Source organism: Podarcis muralis, chromosome 2 (assembly GCF_964188315.1).
Source record: "Podarcis muralis chromosome 2, rPodMur119.hap1.1, whole genome shotgun sequence".
NCBI lineage: Eukaryota > Metazoa > Chordata > Lepidosauria > Squamata > Lacertidae > Podarcis > Podarcis muralis.
This window is the reverse complement of record NC_135656.1, coordinates 45,044,979-45,070,715: the sequence shown is the minus strand read 5'-3', so window position 1 is coordinate 45,070,715 and position 25,737 is coordinate 45,044,979. Positions and strand designations below refer to the sequence as shown.

The 25,737-nt window shown below is 38.9% G+C and overlaps 1 protein-coding gene across 4 annotated transcripts in view; it reads right to left on the bottom strand.

Moving 5' to 3' along the window:
• Positions 1 to 25,737, bottom strand: part of GABRA1 (gamma-aminobutyric acid type A receptor subunit alpha1) — a 37,530-nt gene that overhangs the window by 9,624 nt on the left and 2,169 nt on the right. For all 4 annotated transcript variants that reach the window (XM_028717417.2, XM_028717416.2, XM_028717418.2 and 1 more), the window contains 6 exons: positions 25,370 to 25,463; positions 20,007 to 20,122; positions 11,235 to 11,302; positions 8,421 to 8,641; positions 6,887 to 6,969; positions 4,741 to 4,884 (listed from right to left, as the gene is read on the bottom strand). In XM_028717417.2, coding sequence (XP_028573250.1) covers positions 4,741 to 4,884; positions 6,887 to 6,969; positions 8,421 to 8,641; positions 11,235 to 11,302; positions 20,007 to 20,122; positions 25,370 to 25,443 — 706 coding nt within the window. In that variant the 5' untranslated portion in view covers positions 25,444 to 25,463. The remainder of the gene's footprint in view (positions 1 to 4,740; positions 4,885 to 6,886; positions 6,970 to 8,420; positions 8,642 to 11,234; positions 11,303 to 20,006; positions 20,123 to 25,369; positions 25,464 to 25,737) is intronic.

Below are 25,737 nucleotides of genomic sequence, written 5' to 3'. Positions count from 1 at the left end.
TTGTGAAATGGTGTTTTCCAGAAATTAAGCAAGTGCCTCCTTTTTAATCTCATCATTTGTGACAGTTAGTTGAAAATTTAATATCTGGAAAAGATCAAATTCCTTAGGGTGTCTAATAATGTGGTATTATATTCGGCACAGAGAGAACTGAAACAAAACAAATGTCAGCAGAGAAAAGAAACGAGAAGGTCTGAAATCAAAGGAAATCATCTCCTCAAACCAGAAATTATGCATAAAATAGTTCTAGATCTTTTTGAGCATCTGCCCCCAATCATGTCCCAATGTGAAATGGAGGATGGTATATATGTGTCCCACTCTCTATACGTAAATATAAGCCAATACTTAGGGGCAAACCTAGTGGTCTTTGGTGAAGCATCAGAAGGCACATTCAGCCAGATTAATGGGGACCAGTGCGTGGTGTGTGGGAATGCTCATACAGATGTGAAACAGATGTGCAAAGAGTGTTTTCTAGGCAATTCCTACACATCTTACTCCAAAATATATGTGAGAAGCAAAAACAGTTAAGGTGTTTAATATTACCAAGATCTGAAGCTGCACAGCAGCACTCTATCTTTACTTAGTCTAGCAAAGTATAAATTAATTTTGCAAGGATGCAGAATTAATGGGGGCAAGGGGAGAGCAAACTGCTGGAATGCACTGATTTTAGGGATTCTCACCTATTCATAAGAATATTTGTTCAGTTTCATTCTTAATGGTTAAGTAGGTTTTGCACAAATACTTCCCCAAAATGTTGCCCAAAAAATGATCCAGGGAGCTCTGGAAGGCTTTGCTTCAGTGAAAGGCTTGTGAATCCAGGATTGTTTAGTGTATTAGAAAAAGACAACTTATGAAAGAAAATGATATTGATTTATATAATATATTATCTACATGCTGAGGGGGTCACCTCAGGAAGCATAAATCTGTCTGTTTCAGATCATGTTACTTTTGCATGTTACCAATCATTCCATTCACCATGATTCCATGTTAATCTGCCATTTTGAAATCCGTCTCAAAATATGTCTTTTAATTAAATGCAATTAGCTGTGAATTATCATTTCAAAATATGTATTTATTTAACATTATATGTAAATGAATATTTTTATATGTTTAAACCCACTGAGAATATTTGGAATGTTGCAACATATGGCGGATAGCTAAAATTCTGTGTTCCAGATTAACCAGAGAGGTGTGGGTCAGGTCATTTTATATAAAAAATCATCAAGAATCCCTGAGGTATTTCAGTGAAATTGATTGACAACAAGGTGAGCAAGACAATGAATGCATGGAATTTCTTTACTGCTGAAGACACTGCAATGGCTTCTAGGTGAGGTGGCACAAAAGGTACGGTAAATGTGTCCTCTCTCTTACAGAGAATTTTGAAAAGGCAAAATATCTGCCTTTGACCTTTCTTTTGTTATGTAAGTGCCACATGATTTAAAAGGTGGGCCTTCATTAATCCTTTCATTTCCCTCCCCAACATATATTTTAATGGTCATAGTTCACTCTTCAATTTCTCTGAGTCTGGTTTGGAATGGGTTTTTTTTGTTTTTTTAAAAATGACTCATCTACTGTGTCTGCATATATAGATAGATGGATACCGTGTTTTTCCTGGGTGGTACACAGGGGTACGCATACCCCTAAACATTTTGTGAATCTAAGTTTGGCTTCATTGAGGGGAAGTATTTCAATATGAGTAAGAAAATGAGAGTACCTCTAAACATAATTTTTTAGGAAAAAAAGCACTGGATAGATGATAGATGATAGATGGATAGATAGATAGATAGATGATAGATAGATAGATAGATAGATAGATAGATAGATAGATAGATAGATGATGATAGATAGATAGATAGATGATAGATAGATAGATAGATAGATAGATAGATAGATATAGATAGATGATAGATGATAGATAGATGATAGATTGATAGATAGATTATAGATGATAGATAGATGATAGATGATAGATAGATAGATAGATGATAGATGATAGATAGATAGATAGATAGATAGATAGATAGATAGATGATAGATAGATAGATAGATGATAGATAGATGATAGATAGATAGATAGATGATAGATAGATATAGATAGATAGATAGATAGATGATAGATGATAGATAGATAGATAGATAGATAGATAGATAGATAGATAGATGATAGATAGATAGATAGATGATAGATGATAGATAGATAGATAGATGATAGATAGATAGATAGATAGATAGATAGATAGATGATAGATAGATAGATGATAGATAGATAGATAGATAGATAGATAGATAGATAGATAGATAGATGATAGATGATAGATAGACTCTCTAGTTCACTATTTCCAACACAGACTCAGGCTTATCAAGCAGAGGTCTCCTAGACCCTCGTCCTTCATACCTCCGATTTAAAATATCAAAATAACTGAACCTGAGATCTTATGCACTCTTTCACTGCATAATTTCCCCCCAGGATATCCCTCCAGGGTTATGCATATGTTTATGTATCTAGTTATAAGGGAGGGAGAGAACAGTTTGCAAGCTTAGCTTTTTCTCCTTCCTCCATTGTATGTATCTATTTAGCAGTGATGTGGCAACATTTCAGGTGAGGGCCTCTCCAACCTTTCAAAAGGGTGCAATCTCCACTGTGCAGTGTTGTAGACTTAGCTTTCTTTCTTCTTTACTGGATAAGTTCCTTTGATATTGTTTATTCCTTGATGCAAGTTCCTATCCTGCTTTGTTTTGTTTTTACTTGTCTGTGCAAACATCTTGTGCAGAACTTGGCGCTAATCATAAATAATAGTGATTAATGTCTTTTAAGCCATTATGCTAATTTTGTTTTGATATCTTTGCAAATTGGAATCCCTTATTTTTTCTGCCTGAACTGCCTCATTCCTGACAGCATTGAGAAGATGATGTGAACAGTGACTCGAATTTTAACTATGCTCCTTCCATTAAGACTACATTTCTGTAGGGAACACAAATAGCAGGATGGATAAATGATCTTTCATATCCTAGCTTCTTTGGGTGGAAATAAAGGTTTGTTTTGCACATTCCTAAAGATGCAACCAGTCAGGCTGTATTTCTGATACAGCTCAGCACTCTCCGAGATGCTTATTTAGTTCATGATTGACATGGAAAAGTATACTTGTGTGGGAGGCAAAATATTACAGTGGTTGGAACCTCAGATTCAGCTCTGTAAAATAGAAATAGCTGCTTCCTTAATGGGATAATTTGGTAGGTTTCAATGACCATTCAGTCTGAGACCAATGAGGGCCTTTCTTGAAGTCACTCCCATTGGGTTTTGCTAATATGGCTTATTATTATTATTATTATTATTATTAAGATGAGGAGAAGGAGAAATGGGCAAAATAAAACTAATTTTGGTAGCTTTGATAACCCAGTGTTTGAACAGTTGTATGCATGCCAGGCAGCTTATAGAATGTCATGCAACATGGACACTGAGCTCTGTTTGTTTATATGCTTGAGCTTCACAGGCAGTGTGATTTATTTTCCCAGAAAATGGTAACACTCAAGCTTATGAACAAATGGTGCTCAATTTTAACAGCAAAAAGAGTAGGTGGGTGATAGGAACTGAATCTTCTTCCAGCTGTCACTTATTATCCCACAACCCATTTCCCACAACTTTTGCACAGCTAAAACATCCAAGGGAATGGACAGCAAAAATTAAAAACTATAAACATTTCAAAAATAACAATTTAAGAAAACCCAAAAGAGAGCAGCAAGTAAAATCAAAATGGGTGGTTTGTCAAAATGCCTCCCGGAACAAAAGAAAGTTTTCTGCTTCCTTCTGGGATGGGATATTCTACCATTTCAGCACCACAACATAAAATCCTTTCAAGTGTCCTAACAGACCACACCTCAGATGCATGTCAAACATGCGAGTGGAACTCAGGGAATAAAAGTCATAGGTAAAATTATACATTATGTGAAAAGAACTGTCCTGGATCACAGTTAGTCACTTGGGCATGTATGCTGCCTGGGTTCTTTAACACCAAAAAAAATTGTCCAGAATATTCCACAGAACTCCCCATATACTTCAGTCATCAGTTGGAGCACTGCTTACAGTGCTGGCCTTGTCTGAAGGAAGGTTGAGTGCCTCAAAAGACAGGGCATTTTTGGTGGTTATGCCTATACTGTGGGCTTCCCTCCCCAGAGACTACCATATTTTTATATGGATTCTGAGATTTTTTTTCTGTGATTGTTGTTATTTACATTTATTTATTGCTCACTATATAAAATGTCTCAAAATGACTTACAATTGTAAAAAAAAAAAAAGCATACACAGACAAGTCTTTAAAACAAACATCGAAAGAAATAAGGCAGCATTATTTACTAAACGTGTTCATCCTGCAATATCATTAAAAGGCTAAATCCTGCCCCACTCTATGAAAACATGAATCCCAAAACAGGCAGAGGTACCATATGATCCCAATCAAGAATAAAGTTTCAGTGTTAAGTTTTGATAGCTTTAGGTAGTTAGATTACTGCTGCTTGCTGGTGGTGTAAAATATTTTCTATTTCCACTACCAAATAATTTCAGTTGTATTGTTTTTATTCTTTTGTGGCCTGACTAGATCATTTTGAAGAGCATATGGCAGAGGACAAATTTAAAATTAAAAAAATACATCTCATGCGATATGTCATTATTTTATGCAGCGTTCCTGACATTGATAATACTCTTGCTGATCTGGCTTAGTAGAGAGAGAGACCATATTTATCACCCACCTGTACTGGACTGCACAATTCCAGAATCTACGGTTTGTCCCATGAGATCATATTGATTCAACCGAGAGCCATCTTCAGCTACTACAACAGACCTTGCTGGTTCCCGTGTCCATTCGTACATCACCTCTGATTTCGTATAAGCATCTAATTAGAGGAGGGGGAAGTCATTTCCAAAGACGGCTCAAAAAAAGTAATAATTGGCTAGTCTGTTTCCCATCACATCATTCACTTTCCTGTCCCTCTTGTCAACAAGACTGCCTTTTCTCCCAACAGTTTATTTTATTTTGCAGCAACCGCAATCCAATGAAGACCGTGGCAGAAGTGAGTTTGCCGAACTTTTTCTTTCTGTTATCCAAATGCACACCATGAAATGGCAGTAATATTGAGATGTGTATTTTAAGAATATTTGATATGAAGGCATATACCGCATTTCTGAAAGTCTAACCAAGTGTATCAACCCAAAAAGCACAAGTAAAGGCTGGGGAGTTTTCTCTCTCGTTTGCCTGACTGATGGTGTGAAAGCACCTACCACAATATCCTGACTTTGGTCCAAATGCCTGACTCCATCACTCTTGAACCCACTTATACTTTGCCTTCTGTCTACCATGTACATCCCCCAGGGTGACTTGTGCAATTTCAATTAAGACCCAAACCAGTCTGCTTCCAGCCACTTCAGATTTTAGATTTAAATCCCTGAAACTGCTTGACCGGTAGAATTAGCTGAGTTTAAAGCATTTGGCAAGAAACCCAATGCCTTTCTTTCCCCCTTATCAGGTTTCTGTTGTAGTTTAAATAAGTTTCACCTTTTTAATTCCCAAGGAAATCTTCCTAATTAGTCCTTGCTTTAAGCCACGGTAGCACAAAGTTTGGAAACTATCCATCACTCCTTTCTGCACACTTGGTAAATGCAAGACTCTTTAGTCCATAGTAAGTCATTCTGTTTTAGTACCCAATAGGGAGAAATTATAGAGCTAGTATGCTGACCTCCATAATAGATCAAGGTACTAAATATCAGGAAAATACAGCATTTATAGTGGGAAAAGAATTTATAATTGATGGAGCAAGTTGTATTATCTTGACACCCCAATGCGCTAATGCTGTTGGTGCAATGATAGGGTTCACCAGCACTGAAGAAGGCCAGTTTCTAAACAGAACTTCTTCTAATACTACAGGCAGAAGATATTCAGAGCTGTGACCACTCCCAAACTCATCTTTTGGATGAGAAGCTGACACCGGGTATGGAATCTAGTACAAAAGGTGGCTTTTCCCCAAGATAGCAGCTGAAGGAGTGACTACTTATATCTCAGATCTGTAGTAGTCACCCAGTTTTCCAAAGATGAGAATCCATTATGTTGGGAGGCAATTTGATGCAAAATATTCCTCCTGATGGTCTCTCTCACTTCATGGGATCCTACACAATTATTTTCAAAATAGCTTGGGCAGAGACATGAAATAGTAATACTGGGAATCATTGCTTGGCGGGCATTGGCAAGGGCCTGTGTTGATGTCTAGATCTTTAGGTCAACATGTGAACTTCAAATGGCCATCACTTCATTAGACTGCGCTGGCTCTTTGCTATATATGGTTAGCCAGACCCTTTGTGGTATTTTGTGAGGTTCCAAACACTCCTTTACAATTCCCATGATCCTTTTGGGAATGATTAACTGGGACATCTATGAGTTAAAATCCAACTGAAATGTGTATGATGTTTGTAAGTACATCCTGCTCTTTCAATGGAACTTGTATACCAATGGATTAAACACTTATTTGCATTAATTTTCAGTTTAAAACAGGATTGCTCCCATTTGGAGGATCCACATTTTCTCTGTATAAATTGCTGAAGTTCCCCTTTCCCTCGTAAAATGTAGCTGCTGTCAAGAAGAAATAGGAACTATCTATATGCTGTGCTATCACAGTGCTTTGTATAAACCTGGAGCGGAGCCATTTCCTTCTTTGGCTAAGGCCTATGCCAGACAGGATTACATTTATTCATGTAGAAAATCTTCATTTAAAAAATAAAAATGCAGTGATTGGAAAATGTGTGTACACACATACAGTTCCAGGCTTTTAAGTCTCCTGTTCTGACTGTTAAGTGGCCTGTGGAAAGGAAGGATGGGGGGGGGGATGATTGTTAAAGTCAACTTACAGCTTCCAAATTTCAAAGGGCAAGCATGTGCATCCATGGGAAAGTCTTCTAAATGCATTGGACATTCTGCTCTCACTGTGAGTCTATAAGGGGTCACAGGTAATAGTACACATTTAGGAGCAAAAAGTGGCTTTAATACAAATTATAATAAAAGATATGTATTCCAGCACAGTTTGGTTAATGTAGTATATCAAATTATCATTTGCATGAGCTTCCTGAAGAACACTTGCTCGCTTGGCTTAAAAAAAGCATTTTTCACTTCTGCTCACCCTTCTGTTGTCACCTTGCAAGTATCTTTATCAATAGCAATAATGTTTTGTGCTATGTTATTACTAGGATCTTTGTAGTTTTCAGTTTGCTCTGTCGGCCACATTGAGGGGTTCAACATTTGGACTAGAATGGTGGATAGAATACTCAATTTATCAATAAATAAAACTCAGTAGTCACTGGTTATTTTTGCTTTTGAGGCCAGCTCCAACACCCTTACTCCAGTGCTCATTTCAGTAGGACTAGGCAGGAAAAAATGGAGTTGCATTGTGAAAGTCTAGTATGCAATAGCAAAGCTAGATTTCTGCTAGGTCTCTTGGTCTCCTTCTCCATTTAACCTGCTTTCATTACTTTCAATTTGTTCCCTTTTTACTGCTCAGGGTTGCTCATCATCATTACATTCAGAACAGAGCAGTGCTGAAGGTACACATTTCTGAAAGTCAGAAATACACCATTTATTAACTATGTTTATACCCCTCCATTCATTGAAGGAGCGTAAGATGATGTACCTGGTTGTGGCCACCCATGTAACAACTCCAGGTTCATGAAGGAATGGAGATTTGAACCTGGCTCTTCTCCATCCTAGTCAGGCACCCTAACCACTACACGAGGCTGATTTTCAGGAGAATTCCCAGCCCTTTTGTAAAAGAGTTCCTTGTACTTTTATGCTCGTCCTCTTTTTCTGTTCCAGAACACAAGCTTTTACTGGGGTCTGCCAAGCAGACCAGAAATGCCTATGCTCCTTCTGAAGAGCAAAATCAGCTCTGGATCTTGTAAAAGGAGCAAAACAATATCCCGTTCTTCCTGTCTCATTAGTGTGCTTGGCTTGCCAAGTGAGACAAACCCCAACTTGTCATGTACAGGATGCTACTTTAATGCCATGGAGGAAAAGACTGTTTTCACTGCAGCAGCTACAGCTCATCCATAAGACTGGACTGTAAGAGCCTAATCTCCAAACTTGTTAAAGTGAAATATGAAGCCTTTTCAGTATCCCAAAGAATTAAGTGGAACTTAAGTAAGCTTAAAGGTCATAAAGTGAAAAGAGAAGCTCAGAAGAGAAGAAAAATTGATACCAAAAACAGCTACATTCAATGTATCCTTAATGTATCCTTTTCAGGATATATACATCATTTCAAGATCTAGAATTATAAAATAAGTGGTTTTCTTTTTTTAAAAAGAGGAATATAGAAATAACTTGTTCATTAAGAATGATAAATTATACAACACGATTTCATAAAAGGAGAAGATGCCATGTTGCGATTCTTACCTCATTGTATAGAGCAGTGTCCCATCTTCTGTAATTCGCAAGAGTTTGTTAGGCATAGTCATGTTGTGAGCTACTGATTTCTTTCCATTGTGGAAAAAAGTATCTGGTGTCCATATTTTGCTGGCCATTAAATTATTAAGTCGGAGGACTTGCATGGGTCCTTTGAACTTCAGTCTTTCATCCCTCCAGCTTTGCCGGAAAAATACATCTATTGTGTATTCCTAAAAATTGGACAATGGGGAGTTTTGAAAATAGTACAGTTTGGCAATAGGACTACTGAATAGGAAGAAGCTTCCAGAACAAGGCAGAGCTTATTTTATATCATGTTCTCTGCTATACTGGCAAAGAATATATGAAACCCAAAACTGACTATGGAAGGGTGTTACTCATCCAGTCTTCTGCATCTGGGCCTCTACATATGCAATATGGACAGACCTTACAGACTACCACAGAACAGTGAGATTACTTCCTCAGAGAAGTTTCATATCAAAATTCAAGTATGCAACAGCAGCCGCAACAGGGAATTCCCATGGGGAAAATGGAAGACCAGGACTTTGCTCTCTCATTCCTTGGAAACTCCTTCTCTTCACCTGAAGCTATAATAGATTTTGGATCTTTGGAACAAACAGTACAGTCCTATACATGTCTACTCAGAAGTAAGCCTTAATGAATTAAGGGGTGAAGAACCTAAGGCTTTCCAGATGCTGTTAGACTCCAACTCCCATCAGCCCCAGCCAGCATAACCAATAGTAAGGGATGATGGGAATTATAGTCCAGCAACATCTAGAGGCCTATACATCCCAAAGGTAATTTGCTATGCCACACACATTCTGCTTCCACAAATTGCCATTCACTCACATCCACAACCAAATATAATGACAGTGCTGCAACCTGGACACAAACACAGAGCTCACTTTCATTCTGCTTCTTTCACAGAAAGTATTCTCTGCACCATGGGAATATCTAAATAAATTATCAAATGATAAACTCCAGATATGTATTATTTCACTCATACCACACTCTTCCTCCAGGCTGAACAGAGCAGATTGCACATGGTTCCTAAGCAGCTTCTCAATCAGACATCTTATAGGGCCAGACCTTCTCTGATTCAGCTGTAAAATGATCATGTGTCTGTATAACATTTCTTCAGAGGCTTCCTTAGGTTAAAAAGGCCTCCACAAGTAGATGAAGTACATGAAACTAGCAGTCTCTGGGTAGCAGATACCAGGATGACTATTATTTTCTCTGTTCTCTACCAACCCTCCAAATGCACCAGTTACTTTGAGAACTTTAAAGTACCCTCAGTGGGATTCAATTCTCTAGCTAGAAATGCAACTGTTTTTCATAAACTGTTTTAAAGGGGTAATACCCTACGTCAAGAAGAAAAATGGAACCTGTGCTCATCTTCCCAACCCTAAAAAAGGTTACAATAACTTGATTGTAAAGAGTCCTGCCCTCACTGTTGGACTAGCTCTGCCCCCAAAATCTGCACTGATCACAGGGATCTGTGATAAGAAACAGCTATGTGTAAGATACCAATACTCGATACAGAGTCATCGGGGACAAGACTAGCCCAGGGCTGTAGTGTCAGAGTGGCTCCAGGTGTGTGGCTCTGTTCTTGATTTAGCTCATAGTGTCACACAAGTAATGTGGGATCAGGCTATACTCATCATCATTCCTCAGTACATCTGAGGTCAATGCACTAGACATTGGAACTGTATAGTCCACTTGAACTGAGATCTATGCACATAGGCCCTGATGGAGCATCCAGTGAGTGCTTTGGATGTGCATGGTTGGAGGAAAGTTCTTCCTACGATCTTGCAAAGCCAAGTAATCATAATAGTCATAACAATTGTGGTTGTCACTCCACAAAGACCTTTTCCAATAATATTCATGGCCCATATATTTCAAGCTTCCTGAAGGGAGTATTCTGGAACTGGTTCTGCAAAAGTATTTGCAGCTCCCAAAAGACATTGACTTTGCAATTCATATGTCTTTTTCAGAAGATATCCATTATATGATTTACAGATAACAAACCACATCTACCTGAAAAATCGGTAGACCACTACAACCAAGGGTATGAAAAAGTCTTGCTAACTTTGGCCTCTTAAATCCTTTTAGTTTTATTAAATCATGTCATAATTTGGCATGTTTGCTAATCAATACTCAATGTTAGGGAATATCTCTTTGAAAAGGCTACATCTTTGTGGCTTACCACAAGTTGCTTAGGTACAAAATGGATAATGAAATCCCACAGATGCATTTATTATAGGTTTTTATTTTGACTTTACCTCTTTATATGTAGTAAAGTGGGTGGTCAGGCTTTTAACGACTTGAGTAGTCATGCCTGACACCATCCTTACAACAATGACAACCACAAAAACCTGCAGTTCAATTGCCCATTCTTTAGGTGAGGTATGTGTGTTATATGTGTCCTCAGTAACTGTGCTGAGGATGGCCTGAACAATCAGACAAGATATAATTTACTATCATAATTTACTGTCATCTGCATTGCCCTAAACTGGTTCGCTGGATGTCTCTTAATCATGTATTCTGCACCACATACTTCAAGTAATCAATTTGCATAGTAGCATGCTTTATCACGGGGAATGCTTCCTTCCCAGTTGCTGATGCTTCCCCATATTGGAAAAACTGCCACAAACATTTCAAACAAATTGAACTATCAAACTGGGGATAGCACTTGAGGTGAATATTTAAGTGCACTGAAATCAGTCAATGTGAAAGACTCGAAAAACTGGTCTAGAAGCAGAAAGCAGACAGGGCGAAACTGAGAGAAGATAGGATGGCACTTACCATATCATGGTCTGAAACAGGCCCAAAGCTGGTGACGAAGATGTCAGTCTTCACTGCAGTTACACGCTCTGATGAAGCAGGAAATTAGGATAGTGAGTGCTTATCAATAGCTTTCATTAGATCCAAAACCAGAAGCTGTTATCCAAACAAAGAACGCATTGACTTTTAGAAGCTCTGAAATAAGAGGAGGGGCTTAGCTCAATGGTAGAAAGCATGCTTTGCTTGTGGAAGGTCTCAATTCTTGGCCTCTCCTCTTCCATCTGAAACACTGGGTCACTCGTATTAATCAGTGCAGACAATACTGAGCTGGATGGAGCAAAGGTCTGACTCATTATAAGGCAGTTTCCTATATTCAAAATTGGCCCATAACATGAACTTAGTCATTTTGGCCCAGATCCACAAAACCATTAGTATGCTGTTGCTTACAAATTATTTTCATCCCCAGCAGACTGATCAGGCACCTGATTGGCCTTCCCGGCTACAGAGAGATGATAGATTGTATTTCTATGTTGAGGTGTTCTGTGCTGAGACACCTAGGTTGTGGAACTCTTTCCCTATTTATAATACGCAAGCACCATCAATGTTTTTGCTTCAATTGCCTGATGAAGTACTTTCTGTTTATATGGGCCTTTTCTGATGCGTACAGATCCTTTTGTCATTGTGCGCCACTATCCAGACAAGTACTATTTTGTTTTATGGATGTGTTCTATTCACTGCCTAGGCACTTCATTTATTTTTGCAGTATATGAGCCTTTAAAATAAAGAAATAAATTTAAATTACTGTAATTTCTCTGAAATGTGCATATATTCATATAAATTAGCATGTGCGCATTTTATTCAAATATAGGTCCTTTTTGTGACACCTAAGTGGCCACCACAGACACATTCCTCTTTTATAAATCCATGGGTGAACACATGTGCACTGTTACAGGCTGGTTTAGGTAGGTCTGTGCTTCCACCTCGAGTGAGACTCGAGGTGAGTTCAACACTGCCGTTTACTCTGCATTCAGTGCACTCCCACCACAGATTTGGTGTTAGCAACAGTCCATATCTATCCTATAAATGGGCACCAGGAGAAGCGGGGTTGGAGATTGACTTGGAATAAGGGACCAGTGAACTGGGGGAACCTGTAACAGCCAGGAGATAAGAGTCACAGGCAGGAGAAGCTGCAGGATTGGAGAATAAAGAACATGTATGGGGGGGGGGGGGAGAGAGCTAGGCTAGGTCAGGCTGGTGTAAAGCCAAGGGTTTTCACACCTCCTCCTCCTCCTCCTCCTGCCCCCACCTCTCCAGCTCCACTTTTGCCCAGGACTAGAAGAGAATTGAAAATGGAGGAGCAGAAGGTATTGCACACAGCTTGAATAGGGGAGATACATAAACTGCAGTCGGGAGTGGGGCCTCTCTGTTGCCTCATAGGGTGCACACCTAGGAGTAGCTGAGAGATATAGGACTGATGGACATGCCTTCCCCTAACTTACAAGTGTACCTTTTACAATAAAGAGTTGATTTCTCACTCTGGACATTCTGCTCAATATCAACTCATGTTTTCCTGGGAAGTAAAGAATCATATTGTAGTATTCCAGCTGTGGTTGCTTTGTCACACAGTGACTTTTGAGGGCTATTTTTTCACTGCTTTTCACTATTTTTTTTCACTGACAACCATACAAATGATATTGAAGAGGCAGTTAGACAGCGAGTGTTCCTAATTAGTCCTCCAGCAAAATGGATGTGGCCTAGTCAAACCTGCTTCCAAGAGAATATTAATTGCCTTAGAGAAAGGTGCGGATTTTCTTGATGCCTAATTGGGTTGGAGCTTAATCCTAAAGAGGGTCATATTGAGAATTAACCTCAAAGCACTGAAAGTGTAAGGTTACTCTTGCTCCCCAAAGAAATATTCGTCTTGAAAAATGAGTCTTCATTTCTTGGTGGGGCAAACTGCTTGGGAACTAAAGGCTGTGTTCTCATCTAAAAGAGCCAATTAGATTTAATGTTTTTACTTAGGTCGACTAAGGGACCTAGCTACAGTATATGTTACACACAAATAGGTTCAGTGCAAACCCTGAAAACCTATTTTCCAGGAAAATCTGTGTTGGGTTGGGATGAACTGAAATGGAGAAGGGAGAAGGGTGAGGGAGCAGATGGGAGAGGAGAGGATTCCTCTTAATGCTTAACTTAATGTTTAATGTCTTGGTTCCTGAAGGCTGCAGCCCTATATACATTTCCTGGGAGTAAATCCTACTGAGCTCAATGGGATTTCTGAGTAGGCATTCCTAGGATTGTGATAGATGTAGCTTTTCCTGTGAAACAGGCTGCCTGGGTTTATTTTTATCAATCTGTTTAGTTCTCAAACTTTATATACCTCTTAGCATTGCATCTCATAGGCTTAACTGGCAGGTCCTATTGAATTCAATGCAATTAAGTTAGCTTAAATTCCTATATTTTAATATGTGTGCTCAGAGTGCCTGACTTCCCCAAGTGATTTTGAATGATGATCAACATCAGGATAAACCAACATGGTGCCCTCCAGGTGTTGGATAACAACTTACACCATTCCTTGCCATTGGCCATATATTGGTTGGGGCTGATGGTAGCTGATATCCACAACATTTAGAGGCCACCACTTTGGCTAACCTGGCCTAGGTAAAAGATGAATGAGTGCTGCTGCTCAGTGCTTTTCAGCAGCTATGACTATGCAAACAGCCCTAAGCAATTACAATATGTCGTGTTCTGACCTTACCCAGAGTCCTCTCGTCCCAAATTGCATCATTTATGTCATCAGTCATGTTACGTGACATATTTTTTTTGTTAAACTTTACCTGAATAACTAGCTTTCTCTGAGCAGATTCTGTGGGGTTTTTTTTAATAATGATGATGATGATGATGATAATTTCTGCACGCTGAGAAGGGAACTGCCCTTTCGTAGATTCGTGTTTTTTTAAAAAGACATGCATGTGCTTGTTTACCACTTTTGCAATTAGATGATTCAGCTGTGCTTTGTTACATGCTCCAAAAATAATGACTCATTCTTACATAGGACACTTTAGAGCAAGTGACTCACAGACTTGGGGTATTACTGCACAATGAAAGAGAACCATCTCTTCTTTTACCATTATTAGCTTGAGCGTTTACACCCACCATCTAGATGGAATTGTGTTCCTTTGGACTACAAAACCTGGTGCCAACCTGGACTCAAAGCCGCCTCAGGCGTCCTTCTGGATGACCTTTATGAAAAGGACAGAGGGAGTGCAATTCTGTTCTGTTTTCATTTCATCCTCGAAAATGCATTGGGGGGCAAGGGAACTAAGAAGAGGTTGTGGGCTAAGGTCTTCAGCACTCAATGTAAGCCATAAAGAAAGGAGCTAACAGAAATTCTAACATAAAAGGCCCACTTTTTCAAAATACTCAGAAGTGTGTGTGTGTGTGTGTGTGTGTGTGTGTGTGTGTGTGTGTGTGTTAGCAGAAGTATAACTGGAGCATTTGCCCATTTTCGGCTCACAAGTTTGTAAACAGAGTAGGATTGTGCCTCAGCTCTATGTGCACCCTGAATAATGAGGTAAATCAGGGTGATTTAGGATAGTCGTTCACGTTACCTCCCCTCCCCCCCCCCCGCAGTTGAATCACTCTATTAACAAGCATGTGTTAAAGGCCAATAGGGGCCTGTCCAACCCTGCAAGTAGCTCTGTTGCCTTAATTTCTCCATAAAGTTAAATGCATGACTGCTGCCACCCTTTTCTGAGAAGCAAAACCAAGCTGACTAGGGAAATGCCCAGAGCTTGAAAGGGAAGGGAGTGCAAAGGAGAAAGGAGGAGTGCAAAGGTGGCAGCCTTTTTTTTAGGATGGACAGGTCTAGGTTTTAATCACAGCAAGTTTTTTCCCAGTGCGCTCCAATCACAGTGATTTGAGGGCAGGATGTTGGAGTCAACAAATGGGCTATCGCTCTCAATTCATAAGGGAAACACTCAGGGCAGGGGAAGACATCACAGTCTCCTTTGGGATGTAGAAAACAACTAGAACATATTATTTTAAAATAATGACCAACTACATAGAACCAACAACCAAAGTGTTGCAGTTGATCTAATATATGAAGCCAATATATGTCCCGTATGAACCGTAAAAAGGAAGAATAAAACATGATCAGGTGGGAACAGGCTAGTCTGGCTGCTTCAACATTATTATACTAATGTCACTGGATACAGTGGAAGATTCATAGTTTCTTGTGTGACTAAAGATTAATAGCCACACATCAAAATACATGAGCTTAACAATTCTTAATGCCTGTTGGATTTATTTGCGTGAGGGTTTGTAGAACTGGTTGGAATGCTTTCCAGTGATCAAGGCTCCAACCAGATGTTAAGACTTGAAGCATTGGCTTACTTTGAGTAAGGTGAATTAACTATTAGCAGTACTGCGGCATAAAATATGATGCTTTATTTACTGCAGGGATTTTGCAAACATCATAGCTGAAAGACGCACTGGTACAAATATATGGCTTCAGGACATTATGGTTGTATGTCTCTCTGGCACTTTGAAGGCATCTGGACGTTGGAAGGTGAAATGCTATAATGATATCACTTTTACCCATTAGCATACTAGTTGACATAGGTCTGTGTTCTACTAAACATCTCAGGATGACTTCCTTACCATCTTTAATTGATGGACAATCAATCAATACAAGTGATATACTATTACTTATGCCACTAATCTAAATGTCAATAAGTGCCATTATCTCTGTTTAAAAATAAAGCTGTTGCACAGTGGTGAGTTGGTCTTGCCAAAGAATCTAATCTTCATCCTATCTCCTCAATCTTTACTTGAGCTATTTAAGTTTTCTATTTTGGAGCACTTGTTTAAGGATAAATAATAACTCGGAGATGGAAGGTGTTCATTCTAATCTACAAATACATGCTGTTTACTTAAAAGGTTGTGGGGGGGACTTGGTTGCCTAAGAGATAATTATTGGACCTAGCTATCTGAACTGCTGGATTCTACTTGAGCAAGAGCATACAAATTCAGTTTCGTATGAAAATAGAATTTGAATTGGATCAAGGGTCAAAACTCCACTGAGTGTATCATTGCACATGTAATAGGAATTGTCTTTCAAAAAAACCTCACACATATACAGAGCTATACATCTGAAACTCTACAGAGCCTTGACTAATCCATCTCCATCTCATGCTGGCCAAGGAAAACGGGAATAGAATATATTTATACTGCAATCTTCAGAAGCCATGCTGCCAAAAGACAGGATAAGAATGTTTGTTCATCGTGTATGTCTTCCTGCCAAAGGATGCAGAACCTGCAGCTACCTGATTTTGAGAAACCAAAACGATAGGGGTGTCAGAGAACTCTGCAAACTTCAGATATGGGGGATCCAGCTCCCCTCCCACCCCCCACCCAAACACATCAGTTTGGGGGCAGACCCAAACAGTCTGAAATGAGCTTGGATTGTGGCCTTAGATGTCTCCAGGCTCTATATCATGTTGAAAATGTGGTTAAAGGCATGATTTTATGTAAATTTATCTTTATCCACATAAATAATGATGTTTTAAAGATTGCACCTTTGTCAGATATCCTACAAGGCACATTTGACTCTTACCAGTTGCACTGCAACAGTTTTTTAGCTGCTAATGGCCGCCAACCCAATAGCTATAGTACAGCCAGTGATGTGGTCACAATGTACACACAGGCCCTGAAAATGTCTTCCATACCACAGAGTTCCTGGGTTTTATAGATAATACTTTTTTGGAAGCTGTTCCTTTGAATCGGTAGTAACAGTTTTATTAGACAGGCACCAGTAAAATGTGCTGTTTCTCAAAGTTACATGCTTGATGGCTTGATTCAAATGTTTTATTGACAAATCCCAGAACTTTCTCTATCAGGAAAGAAACGAGTTCACACTGGGGACATATTGAAGTGCCATGTTAACACACTACTGCAAACTACCACTGTTGTTGGCTATGCCAATGCAGATGTTGAAAATGGGGCCGCTGATCTGTGCTATGGCTTGTCGTGATTATACGTGATCATGAATGAAATCAATTTTCAAAATCTAATTAGTTCTTTTTCTCTTGGTCTCTTGGCTATATGCAGGAGTTAAACCTTGTGTCTTGGTGCGGGGGGGGGGAAGAGGTGGTCAGAAGAAAAAAGGCACTTTAATGCAGAAAGTATTTCAGAATAAAGGAGATGCAACTAGCGACTGGCACTGAATAGATAATCTACCTGGATTCATCCTGCTTCCGTCCAATTCACAGGTTATGGATGGCATTCCCAAGCCTCCCTTTAATCCCCACTCACAGCAGCTTGAATACCCCTGAATCATTTTTAATAATTGATTTAAATTGCATCAAATTATCCCTTCGCATAATCAGAAAAGGCATTACCACTAATTCATGTATTATTCTTAAATGAGATCCATCCAGCTTTACTTGTATAGGATGTTCGGCGAGAACCATTACAGTTGACTAAAACCTACTATTGTATTAATCAAGGATCAAGAAATATTTATTTCTGGGCTAATCCTTGAGTTTACATGAAAGTAGAGGAAATAGCAGCACAGGAAGCAAGCAGAATTATTCCTCATTTGTTTTTCTTTTATATATATAGCTTCCAAAATTAAATTCAACGTCCTCAGTGCAGAACAATCCATTATTTTCTTCAGTTCTTCATAATCTATGAACAATATATACTCAACAAAGCCAAAGTTTAAAGATAATCATTGCTAAATTCAATGCCATTATAATAAAGACTTTATTCAGCATCTACAGGGGAATCTGATAAAAGTAGCAGATAACAGATAACCGGGGTGGGGATTGGGGGAGGCACTGAATAACGGGTTAGATGATAGATTGCGCATGTTTGTGTTTTCTGTGTGGCAAATGAAAGCTTCTTTGAGGGTTGTTGAAATTAAATATGACAAGTGGAAAAACATTTCATTTTCTATGAAACGTACATACCTGATAGCTGAACATTTTTTCATCACTTTATGCTTAGTAGATGGTTTGGGATCAAAAGAAATGATATGTGCACTGATGAGAGAACTATACATACAGCTGATTTTTCTTTTTTCTTTTAGCTTTCTGTTTTTGCTGCAGCAATTCCAGCTGCTGAAGAGGCAAGGTACCCTCTGACTCAAGCTAACATGCCGGGTTGAATCCAGACATCCTTTGCATGAATACAAGGTTTCCTTCCGTTTCCGTACAAAGGGGCTGAGACTCAGCAGAGTCTCCCGCTGGATGAAACAAGGGTGAGTGAAGTTTTGCTGATTCCCTCTGCAAACCCACCCCCCACTCTGCTTCCCATACTGTTCTAGAGAGGATCTAACCCTCCAGAGCAGCTTCTCAGAGGGCATGGGATGGAGTCTTCAGGAGAAAAGAGGAGTCAGCAAAAATTGCCTCCCATCCTTCCTCCAGAGGTAGAGCCCTATGAGTGGCTTTTCATTTTTGGTTATGGATCCAAGCCATTGTCTCTATGACAGCAAGAACTCCTGAAGGAGAAATAGAAGTCAAAGTTCTGCTCAGTTCTCTGACACATCCACACATATGTGTTCTTTGGATCCCGGTAATTATCTTAACGGTCATGTCCTTGGAAGTTCATAAGATTTTGAAAGTTATTTGACAAATATTAGATACAAGTTAATGCATCAAATAAAAAACCATTAGGAACAACACTGAGCGTACTATATCTTGAGTGCCTAGACATGTCACCAGCACATCTTAAGCTGCCCCTTCCTGTTGTAGCCCCCTGTTCACACCCACCCACACCCAAAAAGAGTGTTCCTGGATGCTGAGAGCAGTCTTTGCTGTAAAGTGAGAAACTACAATCAGATGTAGAAATTGGGACAGTCCCCCACATAAATTGTGGTAGACTGCAGCATCGGAGAACCCTTAAGAAGAAAATATTTTTGAATACATTCTAAAAAATCATAGAGCAGCATTATATGTTAATAATACAAGAAATACAGTCGACTCACACTTCCTCTGTTTGCAGAGATTTAAAGATGCTTTTCTTTGCTATTTTTTTTAATTGTGATGTGATTATTTTCCTAATTATGTCACAGTTCATATTTCACATTTTCTGGACTGTGTAAAAAGGCTGATTTTGGCTCTGAAGTCAGCTGTTAGAACTGATCAGGCAGTCCTTAAATCAATATGGCCCACTTCCGCCAACAGGGTTAGCGTCTCAATCACAAAACACATTTATATGATAGTATGCCCCATTGTCATTAGTGGGAATTGCTTACAAACAAATATGATCACCACTGCTACCTTCAATCTAACTGAGTTCAATCTGGGAGCAAAGTATAAATCTGATTTAATGGGAATGATTTGGTCTTTAAAGATTTAATACAGCATCAGTCATGGAAGATGAGACTTTCATTTACTTTGATTCAGATATTTACTGCCCAACCCAATGGATGCTTACCCAGAAGTGAATCCCATTATATTCAATGGGATTTGCTCTTAAGTAAATGTGCCTAGATTTGTGACCTTAATCAATATTATGAGAGGATCCGGGGGCGGGGAGGGGGAATGGACTTTTTTCATCTTTTGGATCATGGAATTTGGCCGCATATTAAGAAGTGTTTATATGATAACAAGAGAGGATTTAGCAAGGGAATGGTGTTGGATGGATCAGTTTTCAATACCTCTTTGTTAATTTTATCAGTTTACAAACATATAAGGTAATACGATTACATTTTCAAAGAGCAAAAGGAACAATCGTTTTAGGCAATTTTGTTTGTAAAGTCAATCGAGAAAGTACAATGACACACACCTCCCAATCCGGGTCTCAGGCGGTTATCGTAACCATCAAGCAAGCGGTCCAGAATTCGAGTGAATATGGTTGTGTTGTCCTTAATTTCATCTTGTAAGGAAGTTGACTGTCCATAGCTAGGGAGGAAAACACTGCTGTTAACATTATAAACCATTAATCCACCAACAAACCTACAAAATCATAATTCTGAAATCTGCTTAATCTTGCTTATACTGATTTATAGATGCAAAATCTCTTCCATCATGCCAGATTGTAGTAGCATTATAGGATACTTTCTCCTGCATGCTTTCTTTTTAAAGAATGCATAGTCATTGGGCAGCTTAGAGCAATGCACAGGGACGCCCAGAAATGGGTAATAAATTAGACAAAAGAGGCCCTACAACAAAATGTTGTGATGTGGGGTGCTTCTGTTCAAGGTTTCAGAACCTTGATTCCATTCATTGACCTCCCACTGCGACAGTTTCCCTCTTCCCTCTGCCCTGCAATAGTAACTCACCAACTCACCACCACTGAGCATGGAAGAGGCTCACACATTTGTGCCCGATCCCTGTTATATTACATTCTTTAATTTCTCATTAATGTCTATGACATTAAAGCTCTCTTTTCCATCCCTGGAGACATTTTAAAATAACTTCTCAGTTTGAACCAGGAAGATACAGATATAGACATATTCCCTTGCTCACTCGCTCAACTGTCTATTCCTCTCTCTCATGCAGTAACTCAACCTTTAGTTCCTGGCTGGGGGGGGGGGTGTCCTGCAAAAATTTAGTACCCGCGGAACCTCACAGTTGCCCAAAGTTTGCCAGTACTTCTCTTTTGTGCAATGGTGGTGGTGCAGCAGCAGCTTTGGCTATATACTGTATGCTTCAGTATATAAAAGTACAGGGAGACTCCAACTGGTATCAGTATATAGATTTTGATCCTTTATTTTTTATGCTGTTTTATGCATTATTTCTACTTTCCAGTCTACAGATTTATGAGTGTAAAATAGTGTGTTTTCCTTAAATCCCCTCCCCCAAAAAATCAGTTTATGAAAGCTTACCTTAAAAGAAGTACACAAATCATCTAAATATGCTAATAGAAGTAAACTGCAATCCTAACCCCACTAATCTGGGATTCAGCACCATTGTACTCAATGGTGCTTCCTTCTGAGTAGACTTGGCATGGATTGCACTGGGAGCTAATAATCAACAACCCCTTACTAAACATTTTCCCTTAGAAATACGTGGCAGTGGTTTCAACAAAGTATGTTTCGAATTGCGGCCAATGATATCTCCGTGTAGCACAGCCTTGTTTGCATCCCTGTAAACTGGTTGGCACCATCATAAAAGGGGTAGTCATTTCTAATTTTTCTTTATTAAATGCAAACCCATTTACACCTTCTAAATTTTATTGACGTCTTTGCTTTTGTTTTAGGAAAATAAACCTGGAGGCATGCCTAAATCGTTGCTTAGCGAACAGGAAATTACATTTTGAGATAGCAGGGATGTTTCCCCTTCTCTCTCCTAGATTTCATACCTCCTGCCCAAATGATAAATAAACATCTGCACCCAATATACCTGACAGCAGTGCTGTTCAGGCATCCTGGCAATTGCAGGGATATGGTTTTATGGTTCATGCAGCAGGTCTTTAGATCCAGCTGCTGAAATTAGCTACGAATATCAACTGGAAAGCTAATGTGTTAGCATGGTAGTACAGCTCTCTTTTTACCAGAATGCAGTTTTGATATATATATAAATGCTTCTAGCAGTTGGTTTCCATGGATTTGCCACAGCCACGAGCTAAGTTCTGTCCTCTTCTTCAAACACCTGAAGTTCTTGTCATTAAGAAAGTGCTCCCCTTTCTGCACTTTCAAGTACAAGCCATACTGTTTTCTCCTAATCATCTATCATGGTTGTCTAAGAGCCAAATCTTGGAGTCCTTCTTCTGCCCTTTAACTGGGAAAGATCCTATTTGCAAAGTGGGCCATTTGCCAGTGTAAACTCAGCAGGACTTAGCCCTTGAACCCCAAGCTACTTCCCTCTTGATCACTTTGTCACATACATTATTACTGAATCAGCCTTCTTTGGGTATCTGATGTGAGGTAATGAACAAAAATCTTTGCTCCAAAAAGTCCTCTGGACCGTACCTCTTCATGAATGTTAACAAAGGGGATAAATGTTTTATAAGGTACAATTATACTGATCATCTTTTCCCATAAACTGTCATTGAGGTGGGCGATATGCAATATTAAGCCAGTGTTGCTCTTCCTAAATGTGAATATGAGATTTTTGTACAACTAACAAGTAGAAATATGGAAAAGAGCTAGTTTGTAGTACCTTTTTATGAGCGGAAAAATTCAGCTCTAGCTCTTTCAAATGTCGCCCCCCCCCCCCCGCCCCGAATAAAAGAATTCAAATTGAAACGGTGTTCCTTCAAACTACCGGTTAAAAATGCACATAAGCAAACACAGAGTGTGTTTAATTACAATTAATTTGATTCTGTATGAGAAATGTTGTTGTTGTTGCTGCTGCTGCTGTTAGAATATACTGCCCTATACCCGCAGGTCTCAGGGCAGTTCATAGGATAAAATCAGAATATAAAACCACAAAGTACATAATCAGCTCACTAGAGGTGTAATATAATTCCTATCCTAAGTACACCTTTGCAAACTGATGGATGTTTATTAAATTCCCTGTTATTATTTTTAAACATCAGAGGTGGGGTGGATTTTCTTTGCTTTTCTTTTTTTGCTACTCGTAAAGAATAAGAGTGTACTACCCTATATAGTTTGTTAAGGGCCACCTGCCACATTCCAGATAAGACGGGTCTCTGCATTGCCTTCATACGCCAACTGCATCTTTTCTGTAGCATCTGAAGGTCATTTGCACTTTTGGAGACACAATGTCAACATGTCCCCAAGAGCTGCATCTGGTAAAGACTTCCTGACACGTGTTTGCCATGTGGTTTTCAGATGTACCAAAGCCTTTCAAGTACAATGTGGTCAAACTCCTGCAGAAATGCAGTGGCCCATTTTTTCCTTGGAAGTGGAAGCAAGAAGTGTCCTGGTGCCTATTTATTGTACTACATTTTCCATAATCAGCATGATCTTCAGTGTGTTTCTCCTGGTCACGTGCCATTAATCTAAATGCCAACACAATTCTCTGAAGAAAGACCATATGGACATGACTCTTAGGAACCAAGCTGCTCTTCAATGCCTGTCTCAGGATGAAGGTGGGTAAGAGCAATGGGCAAAATCCAGAAACGTATAGGCCTTGTTATGTCCCATTGAAACCAATGGGGTTTATGTGAACAGTGATCGGCTTAAGCAACATTAATTTCAATGGGCAATCCAGTTGGTGTGCTTTACTACACAGCCCTATATAGGTCCGTTCAGAAGCGGGTCCTGTTGAGTTCAGTGGACCACCCTCCCAGGAAATTGGGTATAGAACTGCAGCCTTAGTATGCTTAATTATATTCTAGAATTTGCTCATCATTGAAAATGTACTGATAAATGCATGCATATGTTTATGAGAGATAAAGATCAAAGTGACATACTACTGGCAACATTGCGAAGATACAATTGATAATACCTATTTCCTGAACGTGATGCTTTTAAAGACATCAACTTAGAAGTCTTGCTATTTTTTTCAGATAAACACTCCGTTGAGCAGATGTCTCCTTCTGAATAGGCCTCTATATAATGCAAACACAAGCCCCTTTCTCCACCATCATAAAACGAAACATTAGAAATGTGAAATTTACAGTGTTTCCTACCATTTCTCTTTGACACAATCCGCCAGTCCATCTTCTTTTTCTTATTTTTTTTTTAAACTCAACCTCTCACAAGCATTGGCAATGCCATTTATAAATACAACTGTCGGATTACAAATTTGTGACCCTGCCTTCCATTTGGCTGTCCCTCTTTGTGTTATTGATCTCTAAACAGCCATAAGACAAACCTGTGCAAGGATTTTATCTATGAAATTAAGGGGGGGGGGGTGTTCAGTGTATTTTGAACATCTTGAAGGAAAATGTCAGTGACTGTGTTTGTGGTTCCATACTAAACAACTGTATAATAAAACACTGTGCACTGACTCCATCTACAGGTCATTATAATAGTGACACCTCATAAAATTTTTTCCAAAGCAGGCAAATACATCTTGAGTCCCAATTCCAAATCCACAATTCCAGTGAAACATACACATCAGCACATGACAAAGAGAAAATGACAAAACAGAGGAAGATATCCATGGGTCAAAGTTCTCCCGTTCCCCTTTCCTTTAGGAAACCAGTGTTTTTGTTCCTTCGTCACTCATCAGCTGTGCGAAATAGAGCTGTACACATCTTTTGCTTCTATATTTATTTTATTGTCCTGTTCTTTTAGAATAAATGCTGAAGCTAAATTTGAAAATTCTCTGCCCCAACTCATTACACAAACACACATTTACACCATTACCTGGGAATGATTTATATAATGCTGCTGAATAAAGGGAAGGGAGTTATGGGGAACAATTCTGTACCTATAATTCGTTATCCAGAATGAAAACATATTTCCAATGATATATTCAGTCTATGCATTATTGATAGAGGTGATTCTTATATGTACATTTCAAAGTCTAAGAATTCTCCCCATCCCCCATTCAGTATGTTTGAAGTGTATTTCACATTCTATTGATGTTAGTGACCAATTTCCCGTGTCTAATAATGCAATTAGATTGCATCCTTCTCATGCATGGTGTCAAACCATACCCAAAATTTCAAATCCACAACTACAATATTTAGGCACAATTGTTCACATTTTTTTAAACCCAATGCATTTTAGCAGCACAAACCTATGAACTCAGAAGTTAATCCTATTGAGTTCAATGGAACTCACTTCTAGAAAATGGAGATGGGCTCAAACTCAGTATTATAGAGCAACTACTTAACAAATAAGGTCCAGTCTTAGAGTCTGCAGTCCTGCTAATTTCAGTGAAAACAGACAATGAAGAAATCTCTGTATAAATTGCTAAAACAAAGCTGTGGTTTCCCCTCTGCGCAGAATAAATGGTTGCAAAAATTATCTGTGCAAAGGCCTATCTAATTTTAGCTGCATTTAAATCTAACCTTAGGGTGGGTAAAGTAGTCTTGCTGAACTCTTTTTTGAAGAGCAATTGCATTAAAAGATGTTATGCAAACAAACTGTAGTTTTCTTTCAATCTTCTCGTATTTTGACTTAGCTGGGATTTGAGCAGGATTAACTTCCCCCACATACAATTAGTAGTAGCCCAGTACATGTGCTGCTTCTTTCTTATTCTTTTGATGCAACCAATAGAAAAAGAGTTCCATACTTATATTAATGATTTTTTTTTTATTAAAAAAAAAGTAAACTCTTTCCCCACCTTTGTCCAGTTAGTGTGCTCATAAGGAGAACCCAGGCCCAAAGGCGGTCACAGAGAAGATGCATCCTCTTCATGGTAGATTACAGATGTTCAGCTGAAAACAAAATAAAAACACAAGTCAACATTTCTTACTTGGGAAAACTGCTTGAAGACACAACAGGTCTACAAGAACTTTGGATGGTTCGCCTTGAAGTCAAGCAGTGATATCACAATGGTCCACCATTTAGAGAAAAAGAAAATGGCCCCATCCATAGTACATCTAATAATTTCTAGATACTCTAGAGGCTGGGTTCTTCATCTAGTTCCATCTGATATACCTGGTGCTTAAAGTGCTCTGGCACTCAAAAAAAAAAAAAGAGAAAAGGATT